The 26,577-nt window shown below is 38.2% G+C and overlaps 1 protein-coding gene across 1 annotated transcript in view; it reads left to right on the top strand.

Moving 5' to 3' along the window:
- The window catches only part of CDH8 (cadherin 8), a 380,788-nt gene that overhangs the window by 315,688 nt on the left and 38,523 nt on the right, over window positions 1–26,577 (top strand). The window contains exon 9 of the mRNA XM_052655404.1: window positions 6,952–7,069. Coding sequence (XP_052511364.1) covers window positions 6,952–7,069 — 118 coding nt within the window. The remainder of the gene's footprint in view (window positions 1–6,951; window positions 7,070–26,577) is intronic.

Raw genomic sequence — 26,577 nt, 5'->3', positions numbered from 1 at the left:
AGGAGACCCCACTTCAATTCCTAGGCCGAGACGATCTGCTGGAGAAGGGATAGGCTACCCACTCCAGTACTCTTGGGCTTCCCTTGTGGCTCAGCTGGTAAAGAATCTGCCTGCAATGTGGGAGACCTGGGTTCGATTCCTGGGTTGGGAAGATCCCCTGGAGAAGGGAAAGGCTACCCGCTCCAGTATTCTGGCCTGGAGAATTCCATGGACTATATAGTCCATGGGTCAGGAAGAGTCAGACACGACTGAGCAACTTTCACTTCACTTCACTTTATACCAAGAGGAGGTATTATCAGAAGGGCAAAGATGCAAATGGTGTTAGTGCTATAACCACCAAGCTATGTAGACACAACACCTTCAAAAGGAGATTAAAAAGGGCTCCAGGACTTTGAGACTCATGCGGGGCTTTAGAGGATAGCATGTCTTAAAGGGAATGCCTGAGAAGCCCTTTTATGATAAAGTGTGTCAGTAAATGTTACGGTATGTGGTGTGTCTGTGTGTATGTGTCTGTTTTCCCCAATAAGGTTGGGAACCACTGTATTAAACAGTTAAACATTATCTTGTATTTATTTTGTTTAAATATAAGATCCCTTTGCATTAATAAATACATATGAATCCCCAATGTGTTAGAACCAAATGGTCCTTGGCCTTTGCCAAACAAAGTTGATTATAAAGTCTTTTGAATTTCCTTCATAGAAAACTGTATAACAAGTGATAAATGGAACTCAGCTCTAAAAATCTTGCTTCAGAAGAGTAAACAATATTATGCTTAGCATTTTCAGCCTAGGAAGTAATGTTTATGATATTCATGAGGCATCAGGAAATATTCCTGTGAAGTTATATAGTAGAAGATGGAGAGCAGATAAGCCTAAAAAGCAAGTTAAGACTTCTAAACTATGTTGAAAACTGTGAATTTTGCCCTCCTAATGAGGTTTTCAAAGCAGAGCAAGTGATGGAGAAATTTTTTTAAATAAATATTAATCATTTCAATGGTATACAATATTCACATGAAATATGCAGAGACCAGCAAAAGAAAATAAGAAACAGGAGCAACTGGAAAATTCAAACTTTGTATAAATACATCCTTCAAGAGTCTTTGCTTTGTATCATTTTATGTCAACTCAGTTTCAGTAAAGTGAAGTGGAGTGAAAAAGAATGAAACAAATATGTTGGAAGTTCTATGGCGGGTTAGTGAAGGCACAGGCCCCAAAAGTCTATCCAGAGGTCTGACAACTTTACTAAGTGTTTAAAAGAAACATACACAATCTAATCTGCATTTTCTTGCTGTATTTTCTATAGTTCAGACCTCTAAGATACACTCTAAAGAGCCACCTAGTGCTTTTTAAAGACAAGGGTATACTCATGCAAAGAAATAAGACATAAGAAAACACATTGGGGAGTAAAAGGAAAAGCTTGGTAGAAATTGAATTGCCTTGAAAATTATTTTTTTTTTAAAGTGTCCAGGAACTATCCATTAAATGGATATGAACAGTGCTTATTTAGAACTATGCTACAAAGTTTTGAAAATAATAGGATAATTGGGTCATCCTGTGGGTTTTAACGTAATTTCTCAAGTTCCTATATTTCCTACTTTTTTAATTCATCATCATTGGCATAAAGTGATTTCTCTTGTAGACATAATTTATATTTTCAAAGATCACTCAGGGCATGGTTCTTAGCCTATTTTGTTTTGTTCTCTTTGGTTAGATATACCAATGATAATCTGATAAAAGCTACATACCCTCCCTTCATATAAGTGCATATATAAATAATTTCTTACAATTTTGCTTTCATGTTTCACTTTTCCCTCCCTCAAGTTGAAAACTGCTGATCTAAGAAATTTGTTGTTGTGTAGCTGTGAAGTCATATCGGACTTTTTTGTGATCCACCAGGCTCCTCTGTTCCTGGGATTCTCAGGCAAGAATACTGGAGTGGGTTGCCAATCCTACTCCAGGAGATCTTCTCAACCCAGGGGTCGAACCCACGTATCCTGCTTGGCAGGTGACTTCTTTACCACAGAGCCATAGGGAAGCTCGATCTAAGAAATTAGAAGTTAGTATTTCAGGAATGTTAACACTGATAAAAACCATCAATAATAGGCCAAAGAATGAATGGGAAACCAAAAATTATCCTGTCTTTTCTATATTGCCTTTAATGTCTCCTCACTCGCTCGCTTTCTGCTGCTGCTGCTGCTGCTAAGTCACTTCAGTCGTGTCCAACTCTGTGTGACCCCATAGACGGCAGCCCACCAGGCTCCCCGATCCCTGGGATTCTCCAGGCAAGAACACTGGAGTGGGTTGTCATTTCCTTCTCCAATGCATGAAAGTGAAAAGTGAAAGTGAAGTCACTCAGTCGTGTCCAACTCGTCACAACCCCATGGACTGTAGCCTACCAGGCTCCTCCGTCCATGGGATTCTCCAGGCAAGAGTACTGGAGTGGGATGCCATTGCCTTCTCCCGCTCACCTTTAAAATCAAAAGGGAACCTTTAATGCTCATAAAATAAATAACATACGTGGCAACGATGGAGAAGTTCATCCTTATGCTATCCAAAATATTAGAGGTCTGAGCCCCAATTTAACTGAAGTACATATGCAGAAGGTATGAACACCAAGAAGATTCTGAGGCAACCTAACACAGGGGCAGGAGGATATAGGAGTTTGTTATCCAAATTACTTGGAATCAGATGTCATAATGTCTTTGATGCGCGAGAATTCTTCATGTCTACCTCTCAAGGTTACGTAAGAATTAGTGATGATGCTAAAGCATGCCTGACATGATTTATGTATTCATACACTCACTTATTCATTTAGACAATACTTATTAAATAGCTACCATATGTCAGATACTTTTGTAACAGCAGTGAGAGGGGAAGAAAAAACCCCACTCATCACTTAAGAACAAATCAATACATAATACCTATAGAAACTCAGAGGGGATATTCTTATAGATTCCACGAGGATTTTAAAATTGTTAACCAATCAGATCACCAGAAATGTGTTTGTTTGCTGGCTGCTTGCCTTTTGAAAAGTTAATAATGACAGCAAAACTGTACTATTTAAAATATTTTTGTGTCAGTATAAAAGTCTAAACTAAAGCTTAAGAAAATGTTTTAATAAGAGCAATCTGAGGTTTCCTTTACTATTCTTGCTTTACTATAATTTGAGATTTATGTTATTGATTACCAATGAATCATTTTTTTAAGAGTCAGAATTATGATATGGCCCACAGTTCTCAAAAAACTTCCTTTTTCAGTTTTATGCCTTAGAAAGGTCATTTGTTTTCAAGTCAGAGTCTGCTCCCATGGAAATCCAAGTATAACCTGGAAATTCATTTCCTTATGCCTGACCTCAGATAAGCTTTGTTTTTTTCTGATGAGATGTATATTAGCTTTTAGATTCCTTTGAACTTAATCCACAATATATTAGCAAACATTCGATTTTTCAGCTGCATCCTAACTTTGTTGCTGGATAGTACTTAAACTAGATGCTTTTTCAAAATTTATTTTTTAATTGAAGATAACTGCATTACAAAATTTTGTTGTTTTCTGTCAGACATCAACATGAATTAGCCATAGGTATACATATGTCCCCTACACTAAATGCTATGTATGTATGACATACACAGTAGTATGTAGTATATCGATATACTACATATCAATAGTAGTATTGATAACAGCAGTGAGAGGGGGGAAAGCACTGACTCATCACTTATGAACAAATTGATAACTTCTCCAAAATTTTTATATCATTTTCATGAAATAGTTCTCCAATTACTTAAAAAAATCAACTGATATCTAAGTAGCTCAGAGTGGGAAATGTGTGTACTTTTCATTTGTCATCAACTCAGTGTGCCTATAAAGTCTGCTTGTGTGGAGGTGCACTTCCTTGCTTCTTTTTCTTCTCTTGTTTAAAACCGAGTGTGTTCAGATGTTATTACATCAATGAGGATTTCAGCCTTTTAAACATGGGTAACTTTATGCATTTTAATAGCATAAAGTCCTCCAAATGGTCTACCAGGCATCTACTTTAAGAGAAAATGACCAGCCAGGCCATCTGCATTAAAAATAAATGAAGTGTCAAAAATGATTTAAACCAAAGTCCTAACCATAGCCAGTTCATAAGATATTTGGAAGATAATTTAAAGGTTCACCATTTCACCATTTTTTCTCCAACCCATAATGCCCTGATTTTGATGTGCATTTGACAGTACAAACTCTCCTAATAAATAATAACAGGGGGCATATAGGCAACAATCATTTCCCTTGACTCAAAAGAGTGATCCCAGTCTTAAGCATGCATCAGAATCACCAAGAAGAGTGTTTAAAACACAGATTTCTAGGCCCTATTCCAAGAGTTTTTGGTTCAACAAGCTCAAGAAGTCGCATGTCTTACAGAGTTCCTGGCTTAAATAAACGGTGGGGAAAATATTCATTGCAGGTGTAATATTTAGACCAAACTTCTGAGACGTGGTATGACAGGTAATTACACTCATTTACTTCAGGTAAGCTAAATTATTGCCTCTTTTGTTTTGGTTGTGAGAGCTTAACATGTATATTCACTTACCAGCATGTATGAGTCGTTTTCATGAAGATGACTTAGAAATATTAAGAATGGTATTGCTTGTAGGAGATCTATCCATTAATTACACTTCAAGAATGCATTTAAATTTGAATGATTTCCACCCCCAGAATATCAAGAAATCCTCTTTTCATTTGTTTTTCTTATTTTTATTCATTTCTAAATATTTTCTTGGCCATGCCACACAGCATGTGGGATCTTATTCCCCAACCAGGGTTCAAACACATGCCGTTTACATTGGAAGCACGGAGTCTTAACCACTGGACCACCAGGGAAAGTCCCTGATCTTCTTCACATGTGCTCACACACTTCAGGAATTACTTCTTCAACAGGTGCACTTGGAAAGAGAAGTCTTTTGAAACAAAATTGGGTAAAGGAAGAAGATGATGCTACATGTACTCACAAGTAATCCCCCCCCCCCCAACTCTGTTCTTTGTAACTGCCTAAAAGAAGGCTCCTGTAAAATTATTCTGTTCAATATTTGTATGTGTAGGTTGTATATAATAAAAGAGTCATCTGGGTTTTAGAGTTTCTCCCCTTCTTTATAAAACTGGAACCCCAGGGAATCTCTCTGCCCTTAAATGTCAAGGCAAATATGCCAGTTGTTTAGATATAATAAATAAAATTGCTTTCCTACATAATTTGATAGAAGTGAGGCCTTGTTCATGTAATATCAAAGCTGTTACACTTATCAAGGTGCTATGTCATGAAAAAAATGGTATTGACCTTAACAAAAAATAGTCAATAATAATGATGATGACTAATACTCATTGAACATTTACTAGGAACCAGACAGTATATTAAGAAATTGATGTGAATTTACCTAAAGAAAAGGATCCTATGAAAAAAAGTATTATTTTCATTGAAAATTTAGGAATACAAGAAGACTGAGTTTCAAAAAGAGTAAAGTCCCTCCATGTCATGCAATTAGTAATTATGACTTCTATCAAGGCAGCTTTATTTTGGACTCCATCACCTTAATGGCTATCTCATTGTTTTATCCATGAGTTATATCTTGTGCTATTTTCTGTTACTCAAGCTAAGTAAAATTATAAGACATTTCACAAGGTCCTTAACAAGAGTAAAATACCTACCAAGTAGGAATATGTTCCATTTTAAAAAAATGGAGAAATAGAAAATGAGAGAAGTTATTTCATTTATGCCTGAAATAACATACCATATAGCATGTGGGTGATACAGTGCAAAACTCTACAGCTATTGGAAATGTTATTAAATTGTGGTTCTCATCTTATGTAGGCAATAAGGTCCAAGGCAATGATATCTTTCTCAAAAAAAAAAAAAAAAGTGATCCAGTTTTTTCTTTTTAATGATACTGGCAAAGTTGAATAGAACATAGTTGTTCAAACAGACATATTAGGCATCAAATTGTATTCTCTAAATTTCACAAACCTAAAAGTGTTTATGTGTTAATTTTTGATGGTAAATCTGATATCTCCTTGACAGTCATGCTTCATAGGCATATTTTTTTTTGGTAGAAATTATGTTGTAGCTATTTACAGTGGAAGTATAAGCTATCATTTATACTCCATTAGCTGTTGCCCAGCATTTCATACTGAAGTGATTAATATCACAAATTTATAGATATGAATTATTAAGTGAATTCTCTTGACTTCCCAAGAAACAACTTAGCACTAAGTTAATGCAGCTCTGCAAATGAAATAAGCACATTCAACTGGCACCGATTCTGAGTATGTGTATCTATCCAAACAGTTCTCTGCACGGTGGTAATTCTTCTAAACCCTATAATTTATTCATCTAGGATACATTCCAAAGCATTGTTTGCATGTGTTATCCATTAGCTTTAAAAACAGTATTCATTATTGGGAGGGAACAGAAGACACAACTCTTCAGAAAGGTGTGTGGCAGTGATGTTTGTGTCCAGGAACACGCCATTTGGCACTTACAGCCTAATCAGCAAAATGAAAGAGGAGCTGTGAGGAGTCAAGATTTAAGTCCTTTACCTCCAATATCCTCCCAGAAGCCACACTACAATCACTGTACAATTCCAAATTTCATTCTAGAAGCCCGCCCATACTCCAAATGGAAAGAAACCTCTAAATGCCCCATGAAAATGTTTTCAAATACCCTGAAATTTGCTATTTCAAGCCACAGATAATAAATGGACACAAAGGTAATGACCTTAATTTTCATGAACTTATCAGAGCTAGGTTTCAAAGTGATGAATGTTTCTCCTTATCCGTGGCACAAACCATCCATAACAATTTAGAAAATGGAAAAGATTCCTTGGACCAAAGTATCACTCCATGAGAGGAATGTCACTCAGCTTTTAAAGGCAGTGCGAGCCCTCTGATGTCATCAGAAATGCTGACGTCAAGTTTTATGTTACAGGTCATTCAAACAGTGAGTGCCATGGACAAAGATGATCCCAAAAATGGACATTATTTCTTATACAGTCTTCTTCCAGAAATGGTCAACAATCCGAATTTTACCATCAAGAAAAATGAAGGTAAATATATTAGCATTGGGAAACAGGATAGGATATACATCAGAAAATAGGATGTGATTTCATAATGTCACTGAAAATATCAGCACAGTATTTTTTTTCACCTATGAGCAGTTAAAATTTAGCTTATCAGCCTAAAGTCATGTTAATTGCAACTCTTCCTCTTTCCAGTATTCAAACAATACATATGGAAATTGTGAATGTGCAAGTTAATTTTGTCCCAGGCAGTACCTCAATCACCTTACTTACAGGAAATGAAAATAAAGATTTAAACCCTGTGAAAGTTCCAGTAATTTTAAGATACTGAGATATCTGATAGAGGAGGAGCTGGCTTATACTTTGCAGTTGTTAAGTTTTAATTGAATGTTTACCAAGTCTTTAGGGAAAGCCTATTCTAATTTTGCCTGCTTTGTGGGTACACATTAGAGGTATTTGTTTTAAGCCTGTACCAACTTTGACAACAGCAATTAAATCTGAAAATCCTTCTTGAAGGACACTCCTTATCAGTGTTATTTTGGTGCTAATATGAACTGATTTTATTGTTAAGTCTTTTACTCACAGAGAACATTTAATCCATTTCATTATTTGTTAAGAACCAAGCTCAGATTAACCATTTCCCTTAACTGTTGTCTATTACACAGGAAGGTCAGAGATCATTTTTTAAAAGTCTATCTCATCTATACATTTTTCTTTTCTAAGCTGCAGTATATTTAACAAGGATTTTTAGCTATTTATTTTGGCTCAGATGTATTTAAGTCTTCATTTCAGATGTTTCACAGAATGATTAGCAAAATAAATGTGTTGTCAGGGTCTGTCTTCTGGCTTTATTATAGGCATTTGTTTAGATTTATGAATGGCCTATGTAAAAAATAAACTATACTCAATTGGAAGAGTAAAATCTGGTTCATGACATTTGGATTACTTGCTTTGTTTTGATTCAAGGAGGTAGTGAATTTTGATAAAACTTCCCTTATGAAGTGAAATAACATGTATGGCCCTTGTTAAAGTATATTCTGGCCTTACCTTTTAACAAAATGCTACTTGTTTCTTTGCGGATCATGAATGCATCACAGAAAAGGAAATGAGAAAGCTGTTGTATAGATATTACTCATTCACCTGGCTTCCACTCTTGCAAACATTAAGGAGATGAAATCTTGATCTCTCTCCTCAGTGATGGAGTTACATGTGTTAGCTTCCCTTAATTAGGAGCTCTAATCCAAGTACATTGTTTTTGTTTTTTGGGTAACTCTGCCAACATTTCTTTTTTTGCGGAAGTCACATGACTATGCCTAAGATGAGAGCCCCCTTGGAAATTCCAAACTGAGCTGAAAGTCTATGCAAAAGTGTGGGCAATTCTTACTTTGATTTGAACCAACAGGTATCAGTCATTATTTTTGCATATCAAATGCCCAACATTTAAAAATTCTCTGTGAAGAAATGTTTTCCCATCCCAGGTTTTGAGCTCCTTGTTGCTTTCTATGCCTTCTGCAATTCAGGATATGGCTGGCCATTATAAGTATGGCTCAATGATACTGCATAAACATATATTGAATGAATGAAAGGTTGTTACTGCATGCCTGTGAAAGTGTAGCTTTGTACTATATTTATTATGCCCTAAACCCTTTAAAGATGAGATTTTAGTCCTAAGGTGAATGCATTTCAAGTGTCTTCTCAAACTTTTAGAATTAATACAAAGTAGAAGCTTGTACACCTAGGAAAATTCTTTGTGCCCCATCACACATTTCAATAAAATTTGCAGTAAAATATTAAAGACATGTGGATTATCTGTTTTCTCTTGAAACTAGAAAATATGACCTAAGTTTTGCCTTACCTCACAAGTGTGTGAAATAATTGCAAAAAAAAAGGAGGTGGGGAGCCTAGGTATCACAAAAGGGCTCAGAAGAGAAAGAACACTCTCTGTGCCATGATTGTTTATATAAAATTATGTGTTGATTTATTTTGTAAAGAGTGACCATATAATTTATTGTTCCAATTGGGATTTTTTTTTTTAAGTGAAAGGGGTTGCTATTTATATTTATGCCTAGAAAAACCATAAACCAGGACTGTCTTGTGGAAACTAGGACATATGTTCTCTGTGACTTGGATTTAAGATCCAAATATTCAATATCTCCACAGAATAAATCATGAACCCACAGGCCTTTAAAACGGATATGTCAAGTTTATACACTATCTCTCTTTTCCTAGATCAGAAATTCATTGAGTTTTGTTTCACTTTTTTGGAATCTGGATAGTTTCTAAGAAAACAGGACATAAACCACAATTTGTCTCCTCTTAATGTGTAGAAACCATTAAAGTAATGGAAAGAAGCTGTTGGATTTAAAATGCTGGAGATACACTGATAAGAAGGTACATAAGATGATGTCTTGTGAGCCTGTTACCCATTCCTTAAGATGATAGAATACAAAACAACCAAAAAAAATTCAAATATTAGACATCGTTTACTCTAAAACTATGGTATGTTTTACGTTTGAAACATGAGAAAATCAAATGATGAGCTCATATTTGGAATGGTTTTTTTCTTCTTCAGATTGATTTTAAAATGGTCAATAGCTGATGTTTCTCCACTGAGAACATCACGATTTACAAGTCCCAGCCCACCAGATAAGGGTTAATATTTTGAGAGAGGCAACATAGTCAAATCCATAATTGATGGGTGGATGGCTCCTCTTATTAACTGGATCTTTAAGGGAGATGGCTTCAGTATTCGGCATTTTCTAAGAAACTTGCAGCATGTCTTTCAATTCACATTTACTGTGATCTTTCTCTCCTCTCGTATAGCTTGGTCCTTCTGCAATTTTCAGCTGACTAATTCATAATCAAAAACAAAATGAGATAGAAATTAACTGTCTCTTGTCTCCTATGCAGTTGGGTGATTTCACAAATAATTCTCTTTCTGAATATATGAGAATTATATCCCTGCCAGAATAGGAAAGCAAACTTCAACACAGATAAAGGTGAAAACAAAGGTCAAAAATGTGAGGAGTCACTCATCACATGTACACACTAAACAACCACAACAACTTACATCTTCTCAGTTATAAAGCCCCAAATATCGTTTTCTTCATCTTCCAGTTGGATGAATTTATAAACAAAGGGAGTGTGACTGACTGCACCTCAGTACTGACTTTCATTCCAATTGTGAAAATGGAAGATACTCAGCAATTAACTATAACAAGTCAGAGAAAATAAATGAACTTCCCCCAGATACAGAAACATCTTGAATGCAGGAAATCTGAGGCTGACAGAAACATGATTTTCTCTAGCCTGCACACTTTAGTTAGAAGATTTGATGGAAATTGCCAGGAAGCTAGCTGGAAAAATGGGAATCTTTACTGAAATATTTGAATCACATGTGTAGAATAATGAGAATAAACATAACTCTGCCCTAAAGAGGGTGTGTGGGAAAGAGAGACATGGACTTGGCCTCAATTATAGCTTGATTAGACTACTGGTTGGGAAAAACAGTGGGGAAACCAGAGTATCTGATGACACTATTTTTGTTTTTGTCTCTTCTTGATGACTCTTCATTAACCAAAATTCTATTAGCAAGAACCTCACTCTAAAAGGCCTGATTTTGATAATTAATTTGGATAATGGAGATGCTGACTGGAGCTTTGAAATAAGTGTGCCTTCAGTTATCTCAATGTCCATTCCATAGTTACCTGTTCAGAGCATAATTCATGTTTTGTTTGGCAGGGTTTCCATCTCAACTCAACGGCCAACTTCAGTCATTATGTGTTTCACATCTTTTGATCCTCTAGAAACCTCCCTTGTGAGAATACTGACCACAGACAAGTTATTTTAAGCTTCAATTTCCTCATCTGTGATACCAAAGATAACACCACCTATCTACCCCTTAGGTGTGCTTTGATGGATATAAGTAACCGATGGCTTACAGAGCTATTATCCCAATGTCTGGCACACAGAAAAATACTCATCATGAAATGGGACAAGATCCTATTTACAAGAATCCATTAATTCCTAAATGCCCATGCTGTGTTCCATCTTTTCTGGTTTACTGTTCTCAAACAGGTCTCTTTGCAGCTTTAATTCTGTTGATTTTTGAATGTTGCACAGTAATTCTGAAACTGGCCTCATTTGGTAGCTGTGAAAACCATGATCCTCACTAATATGCCTTGCAATGCATTGCAGTCTAAAGAGTATCATCAAAGAAACATAAGAGGGAAAAAAATAGGAAGACAGGAAGGTGGGGAAAGAATGAAGATATTTACCAGCCACAAAATTGCTGGGATTCCTGGATTTAGTTTTAAATATTCAGGCTTTTTTTTTCTTTCTTTCTTTCTCCTTTGCCAACATGAAACTCAGCTTTCTCCACACAAAGGCTAATTCCAGTTTCCAACTTGTTAAATGACATTCTATTCTAGCATATCAAGTTGTTTTAAATTCATCTACTACCTCCCAAAACAGACTCTACGGGAATCATTTTGTATAAGCTGGAAAATGAACGACAGTCTTCCTTTGCTCTTTTGAATAATACCAACTTAATTCAGAAGCCTCTTGCCCCAAAACTAAAATTTACTGCTTGAAAGTGGGTTTCCCTCCTAAGCCAGCCCCAGCTGGTCTTCTTCTCTCCATCCTCTGTCCAGCTGAATCCTCATGAACACTTCTCCTGTGTTCAGGAGGTAGGTTTCCAGGCAGAGTTCCTCTTTCCTCTCTCTTAAGCCACTCTACCTCGTCTGGGCTGAATGAGACCTGAAAGGCCTTCCTGATGATCCACACAGCAAAGAGGACCACCCTGGTAAGCCGACTGTCCTCTTTCTAGCCACCTTGAGTCTCATTAAATTCTTCCATTACACCAAGCTGCTTTGAAACTAACAGAGGACTTTCCTAAATAGCATCTCTTTCCTGAAGTATTCTTTACAAAAGCCTCCATCCCTCAGCGACAGTGGACTCATAATTATTGGGTTACTCTGGCAACCATACCTAAGCAACAAGTGAACACTGTGTGCTTGTGTGAGTGTGATAATGAATATCTATCCACGCATGCTTCCAATATGGTGATCCTGTCCACTCTGCTCACACAGTAGACTTCCACAGCATCAAACATTGACAAGAGGGCTTTTTCATATATGATGTTAGCTTTTACCCATATGAAGCAAGGCATTTTTCCTCAGTGTTAAATCATAAAAGGTAGCGCTCGATTTGCATGAAACAGAAGGGCCAACTGGGATTCCAAATATGCAGAATAGCATTATGCATACATGATCCAAAAAGGCTTCTGCTTCAGTAATTCATAATTTATTGTTTATGCTTCCAGCAATGTTTCGTTGATAAAAAGCCATTTATGTTTCATTTTGTCGTCTAAACTGTAATTAAAGATGATGTGCAAGTTAAGAAAAATAGATAACAGATCTGCACTTCCAAGTTGAGTGTGGCTGTGGAGTTTGGTTCAGAAAACTAGATTTTCTTTGCTTAAGAAGTTTTTATAAAGCTCTTGTTATTTTGTATCATTTCCAAATCTTTTTTTTTTTTTTTGTATGTTTGGTTTTCTTTTTTTAAGTCATAATACAAGAGTACCCTCAGAAGTTAAGAATTTCTTTTGCAAAAATTGATAAGCCTAAAATTATTGCTCTGGTCATACACAGTGTAGTACAGCATATATTTTCCAATGTATGTTATGGAAGACAATTTAGTTCTGAGATTGCTGATTCCTATGGATATAATTTAGATATACTGCATAAACTGATATGTGTAGTTGTCCATATGCTATTCAGAGTTAGGAATTGATTCAGAGCTTTACTATCAACCTGCTCGCAATCATTTCTGGTTCTTATAGAGAATTCTAATTGTGAAGATTTTTGAAAGAGAAAAAACAAGAGATAAATTTTCACATGGTTAGTTACCTTGAAGTTATCTTAAAAATACCTTATAGCATAGACATTTGTTTTATTTTTGTTTTAGAATTTCGCTTTCTGAGACTTTTGCTTCAAAAGAAAAAAAAAATAGAACACTTGTTGTTGGAAGCAGCTGTACATTAAGGGAAGTATAAAGAATTACTCAGAGAACACACTTTTTTAACCAAATCTTGTTTAGACTACTTTGTTGTTTGTGTCATTAAAGAATAATGTTATTTACTGATCTGTCATCTATTTGCAAGCATGAAAATAAGCCTTGGGATTTTGCGGGTGCCAAATAAACATGACTGTCCTTTGGTAAGCACAACCAGATATTAAAATTGAATGTGGAAACAAAATGAGCTGTCAGTCTATGCAAATTCTCCCTTTCTAAAAAAGTATTAAATGTAGTTGACAATCACTTCGTCTCCTTTCAACACAGAAGTTCGCATTTTGAATTAATTTGAGCATTTTATAGACACAACATTAGGCATACGTGACATGCCATCTAGGGATGTGACCTGAATAACACCCACCCTGTTCTTTGGATCCTTCAGTTTATTAAAGTGTGTAGAGAAGGCAGAGAAATAATTTGGGAACAGTAAAGGGGACACTTACATAGATAAACATTTAAAAAGCTGACTTGGGATGAATTAGAATGAATGATAAAAGAGAGCCCCTGTGGAATATAGAACAGCACAGGCTTTCTGGTTAAGAATATTTAGTTTTGAATCCTAGCTCTTCTGAATATGAACTGTGAGAACTTGCACAAATTGTTGAATAACCTCAAGCCTTTTTCTATAAGAGGAAAATAATAACTATCCTTATGTTGTTTTTTATAAGAAAATATTAAGTTAAAAAAATAAAAATGTGCTAAGTTCAGTGTCTGGGGACTAGAAGGGACTCAATAAATATTAGTTTCCTCCCCTTCTTTCTCTTCTTTTTCTACAAATTTGTGAGCCCCCTGAATCTGTCTCATTCACCCAGTGCAACAAATGAAAATATCAAAAAGGAAACCAAAATAAAGATTTGGGTGATAAGTAGTTATATACTGTTCAACTGTCCCTTACCTGAGAGGCCAGTGATTGAACATATCAGTAAATGCTGGCAACGAGTAAAGCAGGGAGAAAGCAGAAATGGGAAAGAAGAGTATTTGGGTAACCCTGATTACCATAAGATGATCAATAGCTAAAAATAAAAAGTACCTAAAAACTGTAGGTTTCCACAGGACACAGTTCAGTTACACATATGGCTCTCTATATTGACAAATGGAATGTTTAAGAGTTGATAGAATGATAGAATTTTTGAGCTAGTAGCGCCTTAGTAAATAGCCAGGTTATGAAGATATTAGATGCTAGATACAGAGACTTCAAATGTATTTCTTAAAAAATCAATAGTAGACAACCTACTGCATAGCACAGGGAAGTCTACTCAGTGCTCTGTGGTGACCTAAATGGGAAGGAAATCCAAAAGAAGTAGAGATATATGTATACATATAGCTGATTTACTTTACTGTACAGCAGCTGCTGCTGCTGCTAAGTTGCTTGTCGTGTCCGACTCTGTGCGACCCCATAGACGGCAGCCCATCAGGCTCCCTCGTCCCTGGGATTCCCCAGGCAAGGATACTGGAGTAGGTTGCCATTTCTTTCTCCAATGCACATAAGTGAAAAGTGAAAGTGAAGTCACTCAGTCGTGTCCAACTCTTAGCGACCCCATGGACTGGCAGCCTACCAGGGTCCTCTGTTCATGGGGTTTTCCAGGCAAGAGTACTAGAGTGGGGTGCCACTGCCTTCTCCAACTGTACAGTAGAAACTAATACAATAACGTAAAGCAACTATACTCCAATAAAAATTAACTTCAAAAAAAGACAGTGATGAGAGATGTCCTCTCTCCAACTTTATTTTCCATCACTCTCTCCCTTCTACCTTGTTCCCATCTTATACATCCTTTAGGTTGAACATGCAAAACCAATCACGCTTTTTGTACCTGCTGTCCATTCCTTCTGTCTGGAATACATACTCTCTGCTCCCTCTATTTTCTGTCTGTCTAATTCCAAGTAGTTCATAACAACCCAGATTCCTCTCGGCTGTGAGGAGAAGAAGGGAGTACTTAACATTTCTGAAAAGTTTTCTTCACTTTTCTCTGCAGGACTGTGATGACTGCTAAGGTAGACATGTGTATCTATCTTGAGTCAAAGAGTAGCTCCTCCACTGTCCTCTGAGGTTATTGATGAGACAATATATCTTCATTCACTCAGATATTCATTCAATACCTATTTATTTAGTGTTTACCACCTGCAAGGCACTACCCTGGGAATTGAAAATAAAACAGTGAATAACATAGACACTGTATTGTCCTCCTGTACAGAGTATTTTTGTTCTCCTTTGGACTCAGTCTTCTACTAATCTGAATTCTCAGAGAGAAAGGCTATAACTTAACATGGCTTTTTGTCATCAAGGGGAGAAATTCACAGGCTAAGCCTGCAAAAATGCTGTGATTTGAGGAGGAGTGATCAAACATTCTAACTTCTGTACTGTCATAAACGATGTCCCTGCTTAAATCTTCCTCAACTTGTGAAACAGTTTCTACATAAAGGATTGAAAGTGAAAGTTGCTCAGTTGTGTCTGAGTCTTTGTGACCCCACGGACTATACAGTCCATGAAATTCTCCAGGCCAGAATATGGGAGTGGGTAGCCTTTCCCTTCTTCAGGGGATCTTCCAAACCTAGGGACTGAACCCAGGTCTCCTACATTGCAAGCGGATTCCTTACCAGCTGAGCCACCAGGGAAGCCCAACATAATGGGTTAGGTTTTCCTAGATTCCCTCTCTCACCTTAACAAAGTGTTTAGCTGATCGGGGTAGTGATGTACCTCTGCAGTCACCAGCAGATAATTCTCCCTGTGAGTTTCAGATTGGCATCCTCAGGATTCCTGAGCTTAGACACATGATGTTGAACTATATTTTTTTTTAATCTTTTTTCCGCTTGCAGCGTCAAATCATGTTGTGACCTCTCTCCAAATTCACAGTGATCCACAGACATCACGGCAATTTGTGCTGCAGGACTGTGAGGCAGGGCTGACAATTCTATTTTTGCAAGTTTATTAGAATCCATTCTAGTTTTGATCCACATCTCCTGGTAAATAGTTCATGTGTTTTCCAGTTGCTATGCATAGTTGGTTTAGGTATCTGTCAGCTAACAATTTTCAGCTAACTTTCAGTGTTGTCTAATGTTACTGAGGACCCCTGGCAACTAAAGGATGGTATTGTTCTGGTTTCTGGACATCATGTTGGGTTCATTTTCTATTTGTTGCCTGTTCTATTCCTAAGCTGCCTGCAGAATGAATGTGCTGATGCACTTTATAGCGGAAGACAGTAATTGTTGTCCTTGGATGTTTTGGGTTACTCATTAACTTTGCTTTCATCCTAGTAGATGGCCTACTAAAATTTCTTACCTCTATTGCTTGAGTATATTATTCTCAGCCTTTTGAAGGCTGTTTATCTTAAAGCAGTCTGAAGAAAAGGGTGTTGCTGTACCTGGTGAGCTGAGCAGAGTCATCCTTCTCTGAGTGTCATGCTTTCATTTGACCAGAGATGGCTAGTTTCGTCAAGGTCACACTGTGATATACTTCTCCCTGGATTTTAGTTTCCTCTCGCACAAAATGAATAGGTTCATGCTGGGAGCTAAGGACTCATCTATTCTAACATACTGAGTGTGCAAACTCATGGTATTAGGAGATAGAGTACAAACTTTGAAATCAGACAAGTCCCCCATCCACCAATTAATGAAGATGTGACTTTGAACAAGGCTTTTAATTTTCTGTAGCAGGCTGTGTTGGACAATGTTAAAACAAAACTACTGTGATGGGCAGATCAAAGAATGTAAGATGAATGTCTTGATGAAAGTGAAAGAGGAGAGTGAAAAAGTTGGCTTAAAGCTCAACATTCAGAAAACAGATCATGGCATTTGGTCCCATCACTTCATGAGAAATACATGGGGAAACAGTGGAAACTGTGTCAGACTTTAATTTTGGGGGCTCCAAAATCACTGCAGATGGTGACTGCAGGCATGAATTAAAAGATGCTTACTCTTTGGAAGGAAAGTTATGACCAACCTAGATAGTATATTCAAAAGCAGAGACATTACTTTGCCGACTAAGGTCCGTCTAGTCAAGGCTATGGTTTTTCCTGTGGTCATGTATGGATGTGAGAGTTGAACTGTGAAGAAAGCTGAGTGCCGAAGAATTGATGCTTTTGAACTGTGGTGTTGGAGAAGACTCTTGAGAGTCCCTTGGACTGCAAGGAGATCCAACCAGTCCATTCTAAAGGAGATCAGTCCTGGGTGTTCTTTGGAAGGACTGATGCTAAAGCTGAAACTCCAGTACTTTGGCCACCTCATGCAAAGAGTTGACTCATTGGAAAAGACTCTGATGCTGGGAGGGATTGGGGGCAGGAGGAGAAGGGGACGACAGAGGATGAGATGGCCGGATGGCATCACTGACTCGATGGACATGAGTTTGGGTGAACTCGGGAGTTCTGCAATTCATAGGGTCGCAAAGAGTCAGACACGACTGAACGACTGAACTGAAATGAACTGAAGATGAATGTCAAGGGCAGTGCGTGAACTTATGTGATCCTCTATGTACTTTGTCCTCTTTATCACCCTTGAAAAGAAATAATGCAAATGGAAGTGATCTTTACACTAGAAATTATTGTACCAGATCTCTTCCATATTAAAATGTGAACAGTATTATTAAAAGATATGCTTCTACAGTATTACAGGTTCTCAATAATTTGTTGAGCAGGGCTCTGGACATATTAAAGAATTAAATTATTCCCATACATCAAAGAACTCAATGAACGTATGATACATGGCTCTAATAGTTCAGAATTGCTAGGTCTTGTCTATATTCTAAAACTGAAGACAATAAAAGTTAACAGTTTTATGAAGATATTCAATTACTGGATTCAGTTTTGATTTATCAGAAAGATCTCTCAAAATGAGAGAATTTGAACAAATTTTTCAGGGATAAGAAAACAGTTACAGGTACAGGTGCCTGTCAAAGTTGTGGAAGAGTGATCAGATACATGAATAGTTTACTTAAAGGAGAAACAGGGAATTTTTCTTTCTTTTAAAAGAAAAATGCAATGAAATATTTTGTGGAGTCATAAACTGTGATCATAAGACTTCGCTTGATTCCCCAAAAGAAATTAATGAAGTAGTTCTTTGTATTTTGAGTATATCTGCATCTATTCTTAAGGTTCTTCATAGGAAAAAAAAAAAAATGTGTCACACATTGAAGAGGCTTTTACACACACACACACACACACACAAAGTTTACTAGTGGTGCTGGGAAGTAACTTGATATAAATATATATTACATGTATCAGTAATAGATTTAGAAGAATTTTCTCAGTGTAAAGTTTCAAATCTTTAAAAAAAAAATCACTTTGGCTATATTATGAAATGTATTGTGAGTTGACATAAAACTTTGCCATGAATGTTGGAAGGCTAAAGTTCAAAGAAGAAAGTTTTAGAATAGTTAAAAAACAACTATCTAGAATTTATTATCTTTTTTCCGCAAAGAAAGAAAACTAAAATGTATGCAGGTAATTATATAAATTTCACATTTGGACTGGGTAGACAAGAAAAAAAAAAAAAAAACCTATACCCCTATATTAATCCTGTTAGAACTTTTCTGTCTTTCTAAAAATACTTATTCTAAAATGGATGTTTAATTTTGCAAGAACTTGTCTTTCAAGGAATAATCTAACATTAAATACCATGAACACAGAATTGCTTAAAAAATAGCTTTCATTCAGAAATATTAAAAACGATTGTAAGATTAGAAAGTATGCTTACATCTCTGTTTAGGATATTATTTAAAAGTCCCATCATTAAGACAAACCTGTATTTTCTTACTTTGAATGGGTTGTATATCTAAGTGCAAAAAAAAATGCTAAAATGTATTGATATACATAATATATATCTGCTGCTGCTGCTGCTGCTGCGTCGCTTCAGTCGTGTCCGACTCTGTGCGACCCCATAGACGGCAGCCCACCAGGCACCCCCGTCCCTGGGATTCTCCAGGCAAGAACACTGGAGTGGGGTGCCATTGCCTTCTCCGAGAAGATCCTTCTTGATATAGGCAGCAATGTCCTTCTCTATTGCTGCCTATATCAAGAAGGATTTTCTCTGAGAAGGCAATGGCACCCCACTCCAGTACTCTTGCCTGGAGAATACCATGGGCAGAGGAGCCTGGTGGGCTGCAGTCCATGGGTCGCTGGGGGTCGGACACGACTGAGCGAATTCACTTTCACTTTTCACTTTCATGCACTGGAGAAGAAAATGGCAACCCACTCCAGTGTTCTTGCCAGGGACGGGGGAGCCTGGTGGGCTGCCGTGTATGGGGTCGCACAGAGTCGGACACGACTGAAGTGACTTAGCAGCAGCAGTCCGTCTCTGTTGTACTTCTCCATAGCCTGCGTGGCACAGTCAACGGCATCTTGTTGCATGTCCTCAGACATATCTGCATTCTTGATCAGTGCCTTCCGGTCAGAGGCGAGTTCTCGCGGGGCCCCGGGGGAGCAGCGATGGCCTGAGGCAGAGCGCGGGCAGGGAGGTGTCCCTTCGGCTCCTCCGGCAGCAGCCACCGCCGCCGCGGTCTCCGGTTCCCGCAGGCCGGGACCGAGCGCTCGCGCCGCCGCCGTCCTCCCTAGAGCTTTCCCGGCCGCCCGCGCTCCGCCTCGCGCCCGCAGACCCGCCTGCTCCGCGCTGGCGCCTCGCAGCTCCGCTCAGCTCTGCCGTCTATTGCTATATATATACATACACATATATATATATACATATATACACACACACGTAAACGTACACAGGGTGAGTATTATTAGCGCCCTTTTGCAGATGAGCAAATTGAGGCTCAGATCTGTTCATTGACTTGCCAGGCACAGAATGCCGCTACCACGCTGCTAAAACTGCATTCTCATAGTAGCACCTGCTGCCTTTCGATGCCTTACACTATACTTCTAGAATATTTGCTCAGTAAAACTGTAGCTATTTCACTTATAGTTTCCAAACACTTGTGCTTTCTTTTTTCAAAATATAGAAAGTTAGAAACTAATAGAGAAGCATCAAAGAATATCATCACAGTATTAGTTGGAGAAAACCTGGCAACATCAACCAAAAAAGACTAAAACAAATGCTTTACTGTGGATATTACAGGCCTAAAACACACAGAAAATTGATTATGCCTACTGCTTAGTGAGCATGGTCTATATGCCAAGTGTGAATCTAGACTGTCTGATTCTCACAATGGTCTCTGATATTCATTACAACGATACTGTTATTAAGAAACACAGTAAAGCATTTGTTTCCTATGCTGACAAAGAGAACAACGACTCTTGCATTGGGCTAATAGTCCTGGTTGTCTTGCACAACTTTCCACTCTAATTTTGATGAAGATATAGAACGATACCTTTCTATATATAGACAATTATATAGAAGATAGAGAAAAATGAAAGCCACAGAAACTGATAGTCAACATATTGCCAAAATCTGCAAGGCCCACCTAACTAAAATGTTGAAAAGATCTTGCTACATAATCCTCTTTCAGTGATCATACATTATCACTCAAATATATATACACAATGCATTGACAAAAATAACACAGATAAATCATTTAAAAAGTTTTTAAATACAGAGTCTAAAATACATTAAATGGAAAGAAAAGGCATTTAGAAATATTTACTATTTTTTAGAAATGGGACTTTCATAGTACTTCAGTTCCACATAAACAGTTTTTATATAATTTTTAGTAATATGATGGGACATTCACATGATCTACAGTTAGAGCCACATAAATACTTGACTCCTGATCTTGATCAGTATCGTTTTTCCCTTGGCTATTCTTAGGATTATTAGGTTCGGACAGAACAAAGTAGGGACTTAAAACCTAAGTCATTGGACCTATACCTCAATATAGTCTGAGTGAGTGAAAGCAAAAATCATTCACTCAGTCCTATCCGGCTCTTTGCAACCCCGTGGACTATACAGTCCATGGAATTCTCCAGGCCAGAATACTGGAGTGGGTACCCTTTAGCCTTCACCAGGGGAGCTTCCCAACCCAGGGATCCCACATTGCAGGCAGATCCTTTACCAGCTGAGCCACAGGGGAAGCACAAGAATACTGGAGTGAGTAGTCTATTCCTTCTCCAGTGGATCTTCCCAACCCAGGAATCGAACTGGATCTTCTGCATTGCAGGGGAATCTTTACCAACTGAGCTACCAGGGAACCCTCTTCAATACAGTCTAGTTAATCATTTCTAATGGAGATGAGTCAATTGTAGTGGCCGGAAACCACATCAGCGCAACACACTATCTTAGCCTTTTTTCTGACTGAAAGCCTAACCTCTCATCTGATGCCTTTGAACTTTGATATCACCAAACATAAGATATTGTTAAGGAGATGAATCATTAATTTATATCCAACTTAGACAAATAATGTTCAACTAAAAAGTTGACAAATATAATACAATATGGTCTCAGCTACAATACACACTCTTATTTCAAAGATATTTCAATCAATATGGTATTTAGATTAGTAAACTTGAAGAAAAACACATTGCCTTATACAGAACTGGAGGAAATGGACAAGAACTTAAGTATAGGGACTTCCCTGGTGGTCCAGTGGTTACAAACCTGCCTTGCAATGCTGGGTTGCAAGGCATGGGTTCAATTCCTAGTTGGGGAACTGAGAGCCCACATGCTGTGAAGCAACTAAGCCTGCATGCCATGTGCTGCAACTAAGACTGGATACAGCCAAAAAAAAAAAAAAGAACCTAAGCAAAAAAAAAAGAAAAATGCTGGGCATAAAGATCACTGGGTTTCCCTGATAGCTCAGTTGGTAAAGAATCTGCCTGCAATGCAGGATACCCCAGTCTGATTCCTGGGTCGGGAAGATCCCGGGGAGAAGGGATAGGCTACCCACGCCAGTATCCTTGGTCTTCCCTTATGGCTCAGCTGGTAAAGAATCCACCTGGAATGCAGGAGATCCCAGTTTGATTCCTGGGTCAGGATGATACCCTGGAGAAGGGAAATGCTACCCACTCCAGTGTTCTGGCCTGGACAATTCCTTGGACTACAGTTCACAGGGTTGCAAAGAGTTGGACACGACTGAGCAACCCTCACTTTCACTTTCATAAAGATCACTACTGTATATCAACATTCCACCGAATTTAAAGTTTAAGCAAAATGCAAGAGCTCTAACGAAGCACATTTCCAAAGGCAGTCATCACTTTTATTATATTACTCATTTGTATCTTTCAAAGTAAGCAAAGCACTGTTACCAAGGAATTACTTATCCATTTCTCTTAAAAACACAGTTTCCATTTTGGAATTGTAAAATGGGAATTTAAAATCCAAATCTTGGCTGTGCAAGAATCTTCTGGAAATGCATTGTTGTAGTACGTGCTGTGTCTTGATTGTAAGTGTAGAATATGGAGTCTTAGCACTGTAAAGTTTCTCTTATCAGAACCTTTCCTCCTCAGATGGGTGACAATGAGCAGGTGGTAGAGACCAGCAAAGTAGCAGGGGTTTTTAGTAATGTAATTCTGATGGACCAAGTAGCAAAGTTGCTGGGACCTTATAATTGGAGAGAAGGAAGCTGGTGTCAGGTAAGGATGGAGTTTAAGGGGTTAAACTAGCTATATTAAACCTTCCCATAATGTATCCTGGGCCTCTATATGCAGATCCCAAGGAGGGATATGGAGGGTTAAATTAGTGAGGAGGACTTGGCAGGAGGAATTCCCAAAAAGTCAAAAACTCTTCACTACTAGGTATGTAGATGTTCCCACCTGTGACTCTCCTCCTTAAGAGCAGTACCCAGCCAAGGTGCTTGTTCCATGGGTATGTATGCCTTATGACTCGGCAGGAGAGCAGAGATAAACAAAATAAGACATCAGAGAAGTCCCAAGTTCCCTTAAGAAATCCGGGGAAAATTTAGGAAACCAACAGGCCAAAACCAGGCTGTGAAAGTTAAGCAGATAGAGTCCATAATTTACTAGTCAATTCCTGGGTCCCTGTGAGGTTCACATTGTAAAGTCTATTGGATGTTGGACTTATACAGGCAAGACCACACACATTACAATGGGCCTGAGCCTCCTGATATTCAGCATGCATTCATTTGTTTTCTTAGAGGGCTGAGAAGGAAAAAAGTTATGATGCAGAGAAAATTAGAGGAAAGAGGGAAAGCGTGGGCTGTTCCAGCTGTGATTCTATTATTCTTGGTCCCACACAATTTGTGACTTCCTTGGGCCTATAATACTTAAAATACTCTTAGAAGCAACAGCGATGAAAGTGAGCAGTGACAGAGACAGTCACACAAGGTAGGGAGGCCATCTCCCACAGACTGGGTTCTGTCTATGTACTGCATCGCTTATTAGCTGCTCTTTGATAAGTATTGCGTTTCTCAGCCCCAGTCTTCTCTTAAGATAAGTACATCTAGGCATTACTTACAGCATTTCAAGGAATTTAAAAAACAAATTATGTGACCTTAGAGTATAATGCACGAGCTCAAAGGGAAGATCAAAAAATGGTGGCTGTGTTTAACAAATAAACTGTTGAATGAATGTATGCATTTCATATAGCTTCACACAAAAGAGCTTGGGAAATGCTCACACTGCTCTTAAACAGAAAACAACTAGATGGAAAGAGTGCATATATTTATTAAAACATATTTGCTTATTCAGGACAGAAAACCTCTCTCAAATTACCTGAACAATAAATGGAAACCAGCCCAAATAACAAAAAGTCCCCAGGCGTTAAAATGCCTTCTCCCGTGATCAGATCCAAGTGCCCCAAGGATGTCACAGGCCCTGTCTTTCCCCAGCACTTTTCCTCTGCTTTCTTTCTCTGTGCTGTGTTGCTTCCTCTGTACATTTTCTCCAAAGAATGGGAAAGAAAGCTTGCAGAAAGTGCAGGCCTATATGATCTCACAGCTGTAAAGATCTCACAGCTTCTCTATGCCAGGTTCCACATCAATCCCTAGCTTAAAAAATGGGGTGACAACTTGCCTTTGTAGTCCAATAGTTAAGCTCCATGCTCCCAAGGCAGGGGGCCCGAGTTTGGTCCCTGTTTGGGGAACTAGATCCCACTGCTGCAGCTAAGACCCTGCACGCAGTCATGAAGATCCCGTGTGCTGCAGCTAAGACCTGGTGCAACCAAAAAAAACAAAAACAACACAAGGTCCGTGTTTGATCTAGGAGATGAGCATGTGACTCAACTAAGCCACCCTCTGCATTTATGGGGACGAAATGCTCTCAGGGCTATGGCTGTGTGAATTGTCCCCTGTGCAAAGCCCTAAGCCGTGGGAGGAATGGTGACTCAAAACCAGCACACACTCCCTTTGAGAAGCTATGACCCCAGTGCAGTCTCCTTTGTCTCATTTTGAGAAAGGCACCATCTCATCACCAAGCCCTTGAATTCACTGAGGCTATAGCTTCAAAACATAAGTACATCTTTTAATTCACGCAAATACCACCTTAGACTAGTAGCAGCCCTGAGACCCCTGTTGGTTCAGCCTGGGTAAGTCCCCACCTTCCACTGCAGACAAGCCTCTTGACTGACAATCGGAATATGTGAAGTAAAGAAGAAATGAAAATGTTAGTTGCTCAGTCATGTCTGACTCTTTGTGACTCCATGGACTGCACCCTGCCAGGTAACTCTGTCCATGGAATTATCCAGGCAAGAATACCAGAGTGGGTAGTCATTTCCTTCTCCAGGTTATCTGCCCGAGCCAGGGATCAAACCCGGGTCTCGCGCATTTCAAACAGATTCTTTACCATCTGTGCCACCAGAGATATGAAGGAAGGTCTGGTTTAAAACGAAGGCAGATTGGAAAAATTGTATGGATGGGATGAGCAGATAAGTCACAAATAGGCCAGTAGCACTGGTGCTGTGAGTGACCTCAACAAAGGGATACCTATGTGTCCCATGGGAAGCTACTCTGTAAAGAATGACTCTTCCTGTTCAAAGTTATGAATTGCAGTTGTCTATTATGTGACTTACATTGCATTACATTGCAATATATCATTGTGAGATGTGACATAATATAAGTGACAAGCAGCTAAAATTTTACAGTAAGAAAACTTTTTTTTTTATATCCAGGATCTGCTATCAAATTTGATAGCAGCTATCAATCCATTTTTTTTGTCTGCAGATGGATCAAGAATTTGATGTTCATGAAAAGCAGGTCATTTTGAAACATCCACAAACACTACAGTGCCTGCACAACTTAGTTACCATAAATCTTTTACAATCAAAACCAAACTCTTAAAGCTGCATTAGTCTTGACTCAAGTACTGTTTATGCTTTCTAAGATAAGTACAACATTGTTTATTATTTTAGATTTTGGATTTGATTTTCTTTTGGATATTGCTAGAAAGTGATGATCAGATAAATTATTTTAGTCCCCAGATCAAACGAGCAGTTCACAACTGAATGTGATTGTGTAGTTCAGGAGGTATTTGGCAACATCTGGATACGTCACAATTGAGACAGGGGTGGGAGGTTACTTGCATCTAGTGGGTAAAGGTCAGAGATGCTGCTAAACGTTCTATGATGCACAGTCCAACACCCACAAGTCATTCTGTCTAATGTCTTGGCAATGCCTCTGATCTCAAAGGTCACTGTTTAAATGAATTGGCCTAAACTTGGTCCAACGGTGTCCCAAGTAAAAACATAATGAATGTAGAATTGGTTTCATCCATCACCTTGTCCTCAAAATAGGCCATGGAAATACATTATTTAAATATCTAGCTGACATTTTGGGGCTTAAGGGCCACTAAGCAGAATCTCTGTATATATCAAAACTGATGGGGAATTTCCCCTACTAACAGTCTCACAGTTAGTCCTATAGATTAGAAGACAGAATTTCTGAGCTCTTATTCTACCTCTGTCAAAACTCTATCTTTAAGGGCCTCGGGAAAATGGTTTTCCCTTTCAGGTCTCATCTACACGAGGAAAAATTTCACAAAGCAGTATTATCTGACTTTGCTTGTTTATAATAGAAGAATCCTTATATTCAGCTATCCTTTTCAAGGTACCCTAATTATATAGCACACATTGGTGTGAAGCTTCTGTGACTGAAATAGGCTAGAGACAAGAACAGGGACCCTGTCCATTCCCCATCACCCCATCACTCCCTATATGACAGGACCCAAGAGATAACTAGAAAACCAGTGATGTGCGAGGCTCCCTCCAGGAGTAAATTCATCTGATGTTATGATTCATGCCAGGGAAAGACACTGGCAAGTCAATATTGCTCTTGGTAGAACTCACTAAGGAATGTGGACAGATACTTCAGCTTTCCCCTTTGCTTCCAGAAACATACATCTGAGAATAAAGCTGAAAACAATCCATTGTCAGTGTTTATATGTACCTGACAAAGAACTCTCACTATCTAGGATTTTTATCTGCCAAGATACAGAGTAGCACCGGTAAAAAGAAAGTAGGTTTTAGATTATGATAGATCCAAACAGGAATCCTTGCTCTGCCATTTACTGACTCTGTATGTTTGGGTTCATTATTTAAGGTCTGGATGCTTTTGTTGCTTTCTTTGCAAGGTTGGGTTAATAATGCCT

Source organism: Budorcas taxicolor, chromosome 18 (assembly GCF_023091745.1).
Source record: "Budorcas taxicolor isolate Tak-1 chromosome 18, Takin1.1, whole genome shotgun sequence".
Lineage (NCBI taxonomy): Eukaryota > Metazoa > Chordata > Mammalia > Artiodactyla > Bovidae > Budorcas > Budorcas taxicolor.
The sequence above is the reverse complement of the archived record's forward strand: the minus strand, read 5'-3'. Positions and strand labels throughout refer to the sequence as shown.